Source organism: Mobula birostris, chromosome 1, assembly GCF_030028105.1.
Source record: "Mobula birostris isolate sMobBir1 chromosome 1, sMobBir1.hap1, whole genome shotgun sequence".
Lineage (NCBI taxonomy): Eukaryota > Metazoa > Chordata > Chondrichthyes > Myliobatiformes > Myliobatidae > Mobula > Mobula birostris.
Genome location: NC_092370.1, coordinates 165,393,475 through 165,406,781, shown reverse-complemented (window position 1 = coordinate 165,406,781; position 13,307 = coordinate 165,393,475). Strand labels below are relative to the sequence as shown.

The window sequence follows — 13,307 nt, the reverse complement described above, 5'->3', positions numbered from 1 at the left end:
AATCACTTTATGTGGGACACGAGGAATTCTGCCGATGCTGGAAATTCAAGCAACACACATCAAAGTTGCTGGTGAACGCAGCAGGCCAGGCAGCATCTCTAGGAAGAGGTACAGTGGACGTTTCAGGCTGAGACCCTTCATCAGGACTAACTGAAGGAAGAGCTAGTAAGAGATTTGAAAGTGGGAGGGGGAGGGGGAGATCCAAAATGATAGGAGAAGACAGGAGGGGGAGGGATGGAGCCAAGAGCTGGACAGGTGATTGGCAAAGGGGATATGAGAGGATCATGGGACAGGAGGCCTAGGGAGAAGGAAAAGGTGGGGGGGGGGGAACCCAGAGGTTGGGCAAGGGTTATAGTCAGAGGGACAGAGGGAGAGTTTATGTGGGAGTTTGCTGTGCACAAATTGACTGTTGCTTTATCCATCTTTTAACAGACTGTATGTCCAAAGTTTCTGCCCAGGGGAGCAGTAGAGAGGCTACCTCAATTAAAACGCAGTTAGGTAGACTTTTGCATAACAGGTGAATTCAGGGTGATGGGGGGAAAGGCAGGTAGGTGGAGTTGAGAGCATGTCCAGATCAGCCATGATCTTCTTCAATGCAGGAGCAGGCTCGACTGGCCAGAATAGCCGATTACTACTCCTGTGTCTTAAGTTCTTAAAACATTTTGTTGCTGAGATGTGTTTTCAGGTATGCTGCTGTTATTGAAAGGCATTATATTAATCAAAGTTCATTCTTTTTCCATCAAAGCCTGAAGATCCTCTGGTGCGCTGTTTATTTCCATGCCGTGAGATTGAAAATCTGCCCTCTGCTGAGTGCTAGCAACCCCTTCTGGGTTGTTTCACGTCACTGGAAATTTTGCGTATTGAGTGTTTGATGTTTCCTTTGAACAGGTTCTATGGTGTTCCTTTGTTTCATGGTTGTCTGTGGGAAGACGAATCTCAGGGTTGTAAACTGCGTACATTGATAATAAATGTACTTTGAATCTTGGAAATGAGCATGCACAAGTGAGATATCAGTGTACTACTTTTTAAATAAGAAGAGAGAACTGGCTGGGATGTACAATTGAAGAGGAAAAGCTGGAAGAGAAAGGAGAGCAATGTGTGTCCTGATTGAACGATGGAGTAGACTTGAGTAGCTGCATTCAGATTTTCCTGTCTGTTCTTGCCACAGGAAATAGCAAAGCACTTTGACGTCAACCAGGAGGGCTATGAGGTGATTGATGAAGCTATTGACACCATGACAGGTGTGGCCTGGTACATCAATGACATGAAGAGGAAACACGAGCATGCTATTCGACTGCAGGTACGTACGTACACACACACTCAACAAACTCTCTCCTTCGTTTCAGCTTGCCCGTTCCGTCATCTATCTCATGTTTTCAGGCCTCATTCCTCTCATACACACATTCAGATAGAATCCCGTGGGGCTGTTGGGTCACTTGGGATATCTTCATTCCCTGTGATAATATTTTGAGAAGAAGCTGACCTTTCATCTTGTTTTTCCAGGAGGTTCAGAGCTTGATGATACACTGGAATGGGCCGGACCTGACAACGTATGGAGAGCTTGTCCTGGAAGGAACCTTCCGGATTCACCGGGCCAAAAATGAACGCACTTTACTCCTTTTTGACAAGGTTCTGCTGCTGACCAAGAAAAGAGGCGAACACTTCGTTTACAAGACTCACATTATGGTATCTCCTATAAGCAGCTTTTTGCAAATCAACACAGTTAAATATACAAGAAGTCTATTGATGGGTGGCTTCTAGGGAGTAATTGACAGGCTGGAGTCCTAATCAGGATGTCCAGATGATTTACATGGAGAATAAAATGGATAAAATCTAATATGTATGTAGCTTGGATGATTTAAAGAGTGAGTTACAGACTGCTATCTGTTGAAGGGATTTGAGTGCTTTGTACATACGGTACCGTGCAGAAGTCTTAGGCACATATATATTACTAGATTGCCTAAGCCTTTTACACAGTACTGTAATAATTTTGTGTATTGAACTGTACTGCTACCACAAAAAAAAAATCATGACCTGTGAGCAATGATAAACCTGATTCTGATATGGGTCTCAATTGTGGACTGAGAATGGGAAAGGGGCCAGGAGCGGGGAATCGTGGTTGGGAAAAGGGGAAGGGAGAGTGCAGGGAGTGGGAAGCACCAGAGAGACATTCTGTAATGATCAATAAACCAGGTGTTTAAATGATTTGCCTGGTGTCTCAGGGCTGGGTGCATCTGCCCAGGCACACCTTCTCTGCCACCTGTCCCACAACCCTCCTGGAGTGCTCCACCCTCGCCATTCCCAGCATCCTTTGCTCCCACCAGGTTTACAAACTCACTCTTCGCTCCACATTGACAAATATAGTATAGTGCCAAAGTCTTAGGCACCCCAACTGTATAAAAGTGCCTAAGACTTTTGCATAGTACTGTTGCTTTAAGGAAGTGAGTACCCAGCTGTAAGCTAATTTCACTGTGGATGTGCTACATAGTGCATCTTTGAGAAGCCTACAGGGAATTGCTTTCTACCAGTGTTAAAGGTTCTGCCCAAACGTTTCAGGTTTGTAGCCTGTGCAAACTCGAGGTCCCATAGAGAGAAGCTTCAAGGTTTAATTGCTGCTGGCACCAAAATTAGATGGTGGGAATGGCTGTTGCTGGTTTCCCGGGGAGCTCTGGTCAGCTAAAGCGAGGGAAGTAAGATGTCAAGCTGGGATTGTAATAGATTTGTTTCCTTCTCTCCCTGACAGTGCTCTGCATTGATGCTTATTGAGAGCACAAGAGACTCTTTGTGCTTCGGGCTGTCCCATTACAAGAACCCAAAGCAGCAACACACTGTCCAGGTACGGGAGTGCTCTGGTTTGAAGAAACTTGGACCATGTGGAACCTTTGTCTTCCTTCCACTCCATTACACAATGTTCACCTTAACCTTCCCATGGCCCTAACGCTTCATGTTGGTAAATAATTGAGTAGTGTTTGACTGATGCCTCGTTAGGCTGTTATTTAACTTTTTTCCTTGCTTCTTTCCCACAATGGTGCCAGCTTATTGGTCTAGTAGACATGAGGGTGGTATATCCTTCCAGGAGCATTGGTGGTGCTGTGAGGAATCCCCACCTCAAAACACTGTTAGAAGTTTTGATTGCCAGCTAAACATCACATCCATTTCTTTGCAGGTTGGAAAATCTGAGGAATGTTTAATTTTAAAATGCCTCTATATATCTCTCTCTCTCTCTCTCTCTCTCTCTCTCTCTCTCTCTCTCTCTCTCTCTCTCTCTCTCTCTCTCTCTCTCTCTCTCTCTCTCTCTCTCTCTCTCTCTCTCTCTCTCTCTCTCTCTCTCTCTCTATCTCTCTATCTCTCTATCTCTCTATCTCTCTATCTCTCTATCTCTCTATCTCTCTATCTCTCTATCTCTCTCTCTCTTCCTTCCCCCCCCCCCCTCACTCTCGCACTCTCTCTCTCTCTCTTCCCCCCCCTCACTCTTGCTCTCTCTCTCTCTCTCTCTCTCTCTCTTTCTCTCATGGTCCCAGACATCCCACCCTGCAAAAACTCATTTCAGGGAGGTAGCACCATCAATTTGCGAAAGACTTCCGGAACTTCCGGGAAAGGTGGGATGTCTGGGAATGGGATATTTGACAATTCACATAGAGCAGTCCTGCACTTCCATTTAGGGCGGTGTGGCACTGAAACAGGCCACCATGCTACACTAATACCACTTACCCACAATACACCTATAGCCTTGGTAATTCAAGTCTTGTCTAGGTTCTTTTTGAATATCGTGAGGTCATCTGCCTCCACCAGCTCCTCGAGCAGTGTGTTCCAGAATCCAAGCATCCTCTGTGTGAAAAATGTCCCCCACAAATCCTCTCTAAACACTTTGAATGGATACTCTTTTGGTTTAGACAGACCCACCATGGGGATAAAGATTTTTAATATCTACCCTATCATAGTCATAGTCATACTTTATTGATCCTGGGGGAAATTGGTTTTCGTTACAGTTGCGCCATAAATAACTAAATAGTAATAAAACCATAAATAGTTAAATAGTAATATGTAAATTATGCCAGAAAATAAGTCCAGGACCAGCCTATTGGCTCAGGGTGTCTGACCCTCCAAGGGAGGAGCTGTAAAGTTTGATGGCCACAGGCAGGAATGACTTCCTGTGACGCTCTGTGTTGCATCTCAGTGGAATGAGTCTCTGGCTGAATGTACTCCTGTGCCCAACCAGTACATTATGTGGTGGATGGGAGACATTGTCCAAGATGGCATGCAACTTGGACAGCATCCTCTTTTTAGACACCACCGTCAGAGAGTCCAGTTCCATCCCCACAACATCACTGGCCTTACGAATGAGTTTGTTGATTCTGTTGGTGTCTGCTACCCTCAGCCTGCTGCCCCAGCACATAACAGCAACCACGATTGCACTGGCCACCACATCCATTCCCCTCATAATTTTACATCCCTTAAGTGCTGACATTTGTGAGCGAGGTCTGGCCTGTTGTTTTCTGTCCAGTTGAAGAAACACTGCAAAAACATTTCAGGGCTGTGAGTCCAGACAAATATGGAGACTGCAAAAGGTGCTCCTGCACATTGTCCCTTAGTGGACCAATGAAAGAAAAGAAGAAAGTGTTTTTATTTATGAAGCTATAGGACAATGAAAAATGGCTTTCAGACAATTGCATGGTCGCTTTGAGAGTAACACACACAAAATTCTGGAGGAACTCTGCAGGTTAGGCAGCTTCTGTGGAGAAGAATAAACAGTCGATATTTTGGGCTGAGACTCTTCAATAGTCTTGATGTGAAGGTCTTTGCCTGAACTTCGACTGTTATTCCTCTCTACAGATGCTGCCTGACCTGCTGAGTTCCTCGAGCATTGTGTGTGGTGTGTGTGTGTGCTTCTCTGGATTTCCAGCATCCAGAATAATGCACACTTCTGTTATGCCTGGTTGCCTTTATAATGTGGGAGTTTAAGTATAGCAAGCTTCTGCAAAGAGCAGTGACAGAACAGCCAAGTAATTTCTTTTGCAGGAAAGGCATTGTTCAAAATACTATAGACAATGTCCCAACTCTTCAAAGCAGTGCCTTGGGATTTTTTTTACATCCACCAGAGGTTAGGCAAGGTCACTTCAGGTTTAGCAGCCCCTCTGACTGTGGCAGTACCCCAGTATTGTACAGGGTGACATTTTTGCTTTGTGTTGAAGTGAGACTTGAACCTAAAACTGTCTGACTCAGAAATGTTGATAATGAATTGCAATTGGATTATACTTCAATCCACTAAATTTACCTGAGAAATTGATATCAACACTTAATAAAGATACATCAGGCCTAGTTCCAGAGCATTCCCTCAGTTCTTCCCTATGCCTCAGTGTTTCTCTGTATCGTAGTAACCATGATGTTCTCATCTTCCGCAGGCAAAGACTGTGGAAGAGAAGCGTCTCTGGACCCATCACATAAAGCGGCTGATCCTGGAAAATCACCATGCCATCATTCCTCAGAAGGTGAGCTCCTGCTGAAGCATGATGAGCTGCACAACACAGTACTTAATATCAGCTCCGTTGTGGCTTTAGAGGGAAGCACATAATGCCAGGGTGCTCAGCAGCATTTAATCCAGAGCCATAGTTGTTAATGCAGTGTAGTGTTCATCCACAGAGCTATCGTGTGTATTTCAACAAATGCCAAGAACCAAATGAATGTATTTGCCTTCACCTTGAGAAATCGCAGTAATTCACTTCGAATTGTTGTGTTGAAGGGCATGTTTTCTATTGACTTTTGGGACCCAGATTGGTGCTTTTAGGAGGGAGACCTCTTTTTCAATGGAGGTTTTATACTGGATTCAATAAATGTCATACAGTTTTTATTTTAATTTTGGGGTCATTGGTTTTAACCTTGTAGCATCCTTCCTATTCCAATCTAACTAAACCAGCCTGATTCTGGCCGACCCATCCAAATAAAGTCCAGCCCAGTCCCTAGCTTATACTAACCCTACTGTTCAATCCACTCCAGCTCATAACAATCCAACCCACTCAGTGTCTCACTTGCCCAGCCCCTATCCAATCCAGCTTCAATCTCCGGTGCACAAATCCATCACACCCTAGCTCTTTCACACCGAAGGTGTTACAGGTGCTAAACCTTGAAATGCAGAAGCAGGCACCAGTGTTCTGGTTACGTGATTTGATTCTGTTTGTACTTTCTCGATGCATGGTATGCCAAACTGAGCAGCTGAGCTTGATACCAGCTCTCTGAGGAAGTTTGTATCTTTGTCAACTTTACCAATACTAATTCCCCGTCCCCTTTGGTATGAAGTGACTTAATGCTTTGTTCTTTATATTCAGGCAAAGGAAGCCATCTTGGAAATGGATTCCTATTGTAAGTATAAACCAATACATTACCTTAATACTTTACAAGTTAAGTTTTAACTTAACTACTGCCTTCATCAACTCGGCAATTAATCTTCAATAAATCTCAGGTGCTTTTCCTCCTTGTGATAGTCAGGGTTTCCCAAAATTTGGTGCCTTGTTGTTCTATTAGCTTCAGAGCAATCATAAGGAAACCCAGAGTGTGTAGCAGGAAGGAAAGCTGAGGGAAAGTTGGAGGGTGGGGTGGGGGTTTGGTGATGGGGCAGTGGCATTTGCTGGGGGCAAAGCAGAACAAATGCTTTTGTACACCAGGCCAGATACTCCATACAGCAGAAATATCAAAGTGCAGTCCTTTGTCCACACTGGAATAGGCTGAACCCATTCAACACCTTCAGAACAGCCTCCACCAAGAAAGTGGCTCTGCTGCCAGCCCACATGCTATCTAAAAGACAAACTCCATTTGAGCTCATTCCTTCTACGAAAGGACTAGAAAATTTTAACATGATGAGACGAATCCCTTTCTACATTGTTTAATGTCATTTCCTGTACTCAAGTGTAAGGAGAACAAAATAATGGTTACTTCAGATCCAAGCAGCACAGAAAGAACACAGAAAATAAATAATATAATAACAAACACACAATAAATATACATAACATAGATTGTATGTCCATATAGTGAAGCTAGGCTGTACATAGGTTAGTGGGTGGAGTCTTACTGCTTGGGGAAAGTAACTGTTTTTGAGTCTGGTGGTCCTGACGGGGATGCTCCGTAGCCTGCTCCCTGATGGGAGTGTGACAAACAGTCCACGAGCAGGGTGTGTGGGATGCTTCATGATGTTACTGGTCCTTTAATGGGTTATAAACAAGGTGGCACTAGTGAACCACGGTGATGTTCTGTGGGCCATGGAAATACTTGTGAATTATTCTCACTGTAATCCGCAGCATGTTCTTTTTGTACTTGCACAGTTTGTTGTCTTTTGCACACTGGTTGAATGTCCAAGTTGGGTGATCTTTCATTGATTATTCTATAGATTTATTGAGAATATCCAAAAGAAAATGAATCTTAGGGTTGTATATGGTGACATATATGTACTTTGATAATAAATTTACATTGAACTTTGAACCTTTTTGTATATATATCCTTGATTGCGGGTTGGCTGGTGCCACTAACGTGTTGGGCGGTTTTGACTGCTTATCGTAGAGCCTTCCTGGCGCCTGCACTGCAGTTTCCATGCTAAGCAGTGAGACATTGCTAGGGTGCCCTCTACTGTGCATTTGTAGAATGACTGGAGTACAGCTCTCTTTAGCCTCCTCAGAAAGTAGAGGTGCTGGCAGCTTTCTTGACTGTGTTGGATGTGTTATGGGCCCATGAGAGGTTGCACTTGCTGTGAACTGCCAGGAGTTTAAAACTGTTTGCAGTTTCCAGTGCTGTGCCGCTGATGTAGTTACCTTTACCTGGTATAGTGCAATATACTCAGACTTTATCCTTGAAGGATTCAATGTTTAAAAACAATTCAATTGAAATTGGAATTGATTTATTTTTACCACTTGTATCGGGATACACTAAAAGAATTGTCTTGTGTACTGTTCATACAGATCAGATCATTATATCAGTGCGTTGAGGTAGAACAAAGTAAAACAACCGCAATACAGCGAGGGAGTAACTGTAGTGCAGGTGATCACTAATGTGCAAGATCATAACAAGGTAGATTGAGGTTAAGAGTCCCATGTATCATACCAGGGGTCTAGTTAATAGTCTTATAACAGAGGGGTAGAAGCTGCCTTTGAGCCTGGTGGTAAAGGCTTTCAAGCTTTGCTATCTTCTGCCCAACCCTGAAAGGCAAGAAGGGAGTATGCCCAGGCTGGGTGAAGTCTTTGATTACAGTACTGTGCAAAAGCCTTGGGCACATGTTAAAAAAAAAATACTCTGTAAAGTGAAGATGCTTTCAAAAATAATGAAATGAAACTTTCTTAAGTATCAAAAAGATTATTATAAAGAGCAGTAAACAGTAAAAAAAAAAGTAAATCAAATCAATATTTGGTGTGACCACCCTTTGCTTAAAATTACAGCAATTCTCTTAGGTACACTGTTGTACAGTTTTATAAGAAAATCGACTGGTAGGTTGTTCCAAGCATCTTGGAGGACTTGCCACAGTTCTTCTGCAAACTGGCTGTCTCACTTGATTCTGCATCTAGACAGACAGTCTCGATGATGTTGGGATCAGGACCTGCGGAGACCGTACCATTTGTCGCAGAACTCCTTGTGCTTCTTTTCACTGAAAGCAGTTCTTTATGACCTTGGCAATGTGTTTGGGGTCATTGTCCTGCTACAGAATGAAGTTGGGATTGATGAGACACCTCCGCAGAGATCGTTAGGAGCACCAAATTTCTTGGTGTTCACCTGGAGGAGAATCTCACCTGGTCCCTTAACACCAGCTCCATAGCAAAGAAAGCCCAGCAGCATCTCTACTTTCTGCAAAGGCTGAGAAAAGTCCACCTCCCACACCCCATCCTCACCACATTCTACAGAGGTTGTATTGAGAGCATCCTGAGCAGCTGCATCACTGCCTGGTTCGGGAATTGCACCATCTCGGATCGCAAGACCCTGCAGCGGATGGTGAGGTCAGCTGAGATGATCACCGGGGTCTCTCTTCCCACCATGACAGACATTTACACCACATGCTGCATCCGTAAAGCAAACAGCATTATGAAGGACCCCACCCACCCCTCATACAAACTCTTCTCCCTCCTGCCATCTGGCAAAATGCACTGAAGCATTCGGGCTCTCACGACCAGACTATGTAACAGTTTCTTCCCCCAAGCCATCAGATTCCTCAATACCCAGAGCCTGGACTGACACCAACCTACTGCCCTCTACTGTGCTTATTGTCTTGTTTATTATTTATTGTAATGCCTGCACTGTTTTGTGCACTTTATGCCATCCTGGGTAGGTCTGTAGTCTAGTGTAGTTTTTGTGTTGTTTTACATAGTTCAGTGTAGTTTTTGTATTGTTTCATGTAGCACCATGGTCCTGAAAAATACTGTCTCATTTTTACTGTGTACTGTACCAGCAGTTATGGTCGAAATGACAATGAAAAGTGGCGTGACTTGATTTGACTTGACTGATTGCATTGCCTGATGGATGAGAGTCTGTGTGTACTCAACATTGACAAATCCATTAATTTTGACTAGATCACCAACTCCATTTGCAGAAATGCAGCCTCAAACTTGCAGGAATCCTCCACTGTGCTGCACAATTGGTTGCAGACAATCATCTGTGTAGCACTCCCCAGCCCTTTTATGACAACCTGCCTCCTGTTTGAACCAAAAACTTCAAATTTTGACTCGTCAGTCTCGAGCACTTGCTGCCCTTGTTCAGCACCTTAGTCCTTGTGCTTTTGTGCATAGGTGAGTCTCTTGGCTTTGTTTCCGCTTCAGAGGATTTGCTTTTTGACAGCAGCTCATCCATAAAGACCACTTCTGACAAGACTTCTCTGGACTATTGAAGGGTCTACTTGGGTTCCAGTGATTTCTGTAGTTCAGAGTTGATAGCAATGCTGAACAACTTCTAGTTTAGAAGGGGTGTCATTTGACGCATCTCTCAGCTGCTGCACTCAGTTTCCAAGTCTGACCACTGTGTTTCTGGTCCTTAGCCTTGCCCATTTCTTTGTGAAACTTCAGAAGAGCTTGGCAGCTCATCTTGAAAGTCTTGTCTGTTGTGAAATTTCTATTTGGGAGAGAACTTGCTGATTCAGGATGACTACTTTGTGTCTTGTTGCTATGCTCACTCTTGCCATGGTGCATTGATGATTGGAAGATAAAACTGTCACATCTGCCACACCCTTACCTTTTAGTTTGGTTGTCCTTCACTTAGTTTGATTCCTTCTCCACCTGTTTCTGTTTCAGTTAATCAGTTTAGTTCATTCAACTTATTATGTCATTGATCATTAGCATTCTGTTTGTTATCTTTGTTTAATCATGCACTGGCCTATAACATACAAAATAATCAAGGTTTTATTTGAAAAGCAGCCTATTGCTTAATAGATTACTTTCTTAGAAATAGAAAAACATTCTGTAACTTTTTTTTGGGAAATTAATGTTTGGAAATCTAAAATTTGCTCATTTCTGCTGACACGCTATTGCAGAAGACAAAAAATAAATGTGTAAAACAAAATTTATATGAAAAATCTGGGGTGCCAAAGATTCTTACACAGGACTGTACAGGGGCTGATTTGCTGAGATGGTGAGAAATAAGAGTCCAGAGAGGGGAGGCTAGTTTTTACGATGTGCTGAGCTGTGTCTACAACTTGATGCAATTTCTTGAAGTTGCAAGCAGAGCAGTTGCCACAAGATGTTCTGCATCCAGGCAGTGTTTCAGTGAACGAGTTATCAATTGGAACAGATTCCACAGAAAAAAATCAATAATTCATTAAGTTCAATTGAGTTAATTTATTAATTTGATTGATTCCTTTATTGTAGGAAGTGAGAAATTTGGACCTCTGGATCCAAAACCCTTTATCCGGGTCTATTATAAACAGTTTGCTAAAGATTAATTATAATTGTTCAACAGCTTCAAAATCATTCAGACTTGCTGTCAGCAGGATTGTTCAAAGTTCAAAGTAAATCTACTATCAAAATAACATCTATGTCACCATATACTGCCCTGAGATTCTTTTTTTTGTGTGGGCAATCACAGTAAATACAAAGAAACAAGAGAATCAATGGAAAACTGCACACAAACAAAAGACAGACAACCAATGTGCAAGACAACAAATTGTGCAAATACAAAAAGAATAAAAATTGAGAATGTGAGTTACACAGTCCTATAACGTGAGTCCATAAGTTGTGGAATCAATTCAGTGTTGGAATGAGTGAAGCTATCCACTCTGGTTCAGGAGCTTGATGGTTGAGGGGTAATAACTGATTATTACCCCTCAAGGGATTCTATATAAATGAATTTTGGACTTCCCTCCTCCAATAAGTGACGTGTGTGTAAACCTCAGTGGTTCTGTTCCATCTCTTCTATGTTCCTTGATGACAAACCAGTTGACTGATGGGTTACTGACTGCTCATCTTGCTGTGTTCCTTCTAGATCCTTCCAAATACCGATACAGTCCAGAACGATTAAAAAAACCGATGTCCTCCCACGAAGAGCTATTGGGCTATCGTAAGGGCCGCAGGCAATCTGGTAAGGTCGAGTCTGGGGCCGTTCAAGCAAGAGGTACTGTAGATAAGGAAGCATTAAAGGGTCTTAAGCAGGAGTTCTCAAACTGGGGTCCATGGTATTGCTTAATGGTACTGATCCATGGACCTGTACTCACTGGAATTTAGAAGTATGCAGGGGGACCTCATTATAACCTACTGAATGTTGAAAGGACTAGATAGGGTGGATGTGGAGAGGATGTTTCCTCTGGTGGAAGTATTCAGAACTAGAGGGCACACCCTCAAAATTGAGGGGTGACCCTTTAGAACAGAGGTAAGGAGGAATTTTTTTAGTTAGTGAGTAGTGAACCTGTGGAATGCCCTGCCACAGACTGCAGTGGAGGCCAAGTCCTTGGGTATATTTAAGGCAGAAGTTGATAGTTTCCTGATCGGTCGGGGCATCAAGGTGTATGGCGAGAAGGCAGGTGTATGGGGTTGAGTGGGATCTGGGATCAGCCATGAAGGAATGGTGGAGCAAGCTCGATGGGCTGAATGGCCTAATTCTGCTCCAGTGTCTTATGGTCTAGACCCCTGGTCTAAAAGAAGAGAGAGAATCATCCAAGATTGCAGTGAATGGCCAACCAGGTTTAAAGGCCCAGCTGATTCTAATTTACTATGTTTCCTTGAGAAAGCAATCCTCTCTTTCAACCAATCCCATTTGCCCCTTCACCTCTGCTAGAGAACCATGGTTAACCTTGGCACAGGTAGTAGGAGGTTTTGGTTAAGTTCTGCTGGGGATTGAGCCTGCTGAAAAGACAGTGAGGATTGAGTGTAGAACAGTGGGCCTGGGGATTGACCCTGGGATGGTGGAGAATGCCCATACCAGATGCTCAGTTCACTACCATCCAGAAACATTGATAGAGAAGTCATATGGAACAATGGTGAATGACCTCCTCTGCCCAAGGGTGCCACTGAGAACTCTCAGCACCTCAAGCATAGGTGTCCTCATAGCCCCACCATGAATCCAGTGGGGTGCTTTCCACACCCGAAGACAGTGCAGGTGCAACAGGAGTGTTCCCGCACAGGTCTGGCAAAGAGCTTGAAAAAGCGGCAAGTTTTTCCACAGGAGCTCTTGATTGGATTGCTGCGCAGACACAAGTGCATTCAGTGCATCTGACAAAGATGTTCAATGGGAAACCCACTCTCTATAAGCGTTCATCATGGGAGTGGTGAAAACTGCTCCTCTTCTACTGAAGTGTACTCCTTGAGCTGTTGCTCATACAGAGGGTGCTGTGGGCTTGATCTTTGAGCAATCAAATGGAGCAAAGGAGTGTTCGACAAGAGAGAGATACTAAAAGAAAGTATGGATGTCTCAAAGTTCTTTAGGTTAGGAAATCATTGGCTTTAAAAAAAAAAAACAACTTGCATTGCTGGGTTGAACATACATGAATCGACTGCTAACATTGCTTACCAGAGCCTGCCATTGGTGTCTTTGTATTGACTTGTGATGCAGGAAGGCCATTTGGCCAATCAGAGTCCTCGGAGCAATCATGTGTCCTCGCTTATTTCCCTGTAACCTATACTCTCTCGTATTCCTGTCACTCCACCCTTCCAGCTGATCCATTTGACACCCACCCATTTACACTGGCTTATGAAACTACATGCCTTGGGCACTGGGAGAAAACCAGTGTGCCCACAGAGAACCCACATGGTATGGGAAAGCACTCTGTACTGCAGTAATTTTACGTATTGCACTGTACTGCTGCCACACACAAAAAAAAAAGTTCCATGATATTTGATAAACCTGATTCTGATATG

General features: G+C 43.5%; 1 protein-coding gene across 1 annotated transcript in view; it reads left to right on the top strand.

The window, feature by feature from the left end:
- Nucleotides 1-13,307, top strand: part of LOC140193710 (pleckstrin homology domain-containing family G member 3-like) — a 171,543-nt gene that overhangs the window by 134,560 nt on the left and 23,676 nt on the right. Inside the window, exons 8-13 of the mRNA XM_072250911.1 lie at nucleotides 1,169-1,300; nucleotides 1,504-1,686; nucleotides 2,744-2,836; nucleotides 5,403-5,489; nucleotides 6,324-6,357; nucleotides 11,440-11,535. Coding sequence (XP_072107012.1) covers nucleotides 1,169-1,300; nucleotides 1,504-1,686; nucleotides 2,744-2,836; nucleotides 5,403-5,489; nucleotides 6,324-6,357; nucleotides 11,440-11,535 — 625 coding nt within the window. The remainder of the gene's footprint in view (nucleotides 1-1,168; nucleotides 1,301-1,503; nucleotides 1,687-2,743; nucleotides 2,837-5,402; nucleotides 5,490-6,323; nucleotides 6,358-11,439; nucleotides 11,536-13,307) is intronic.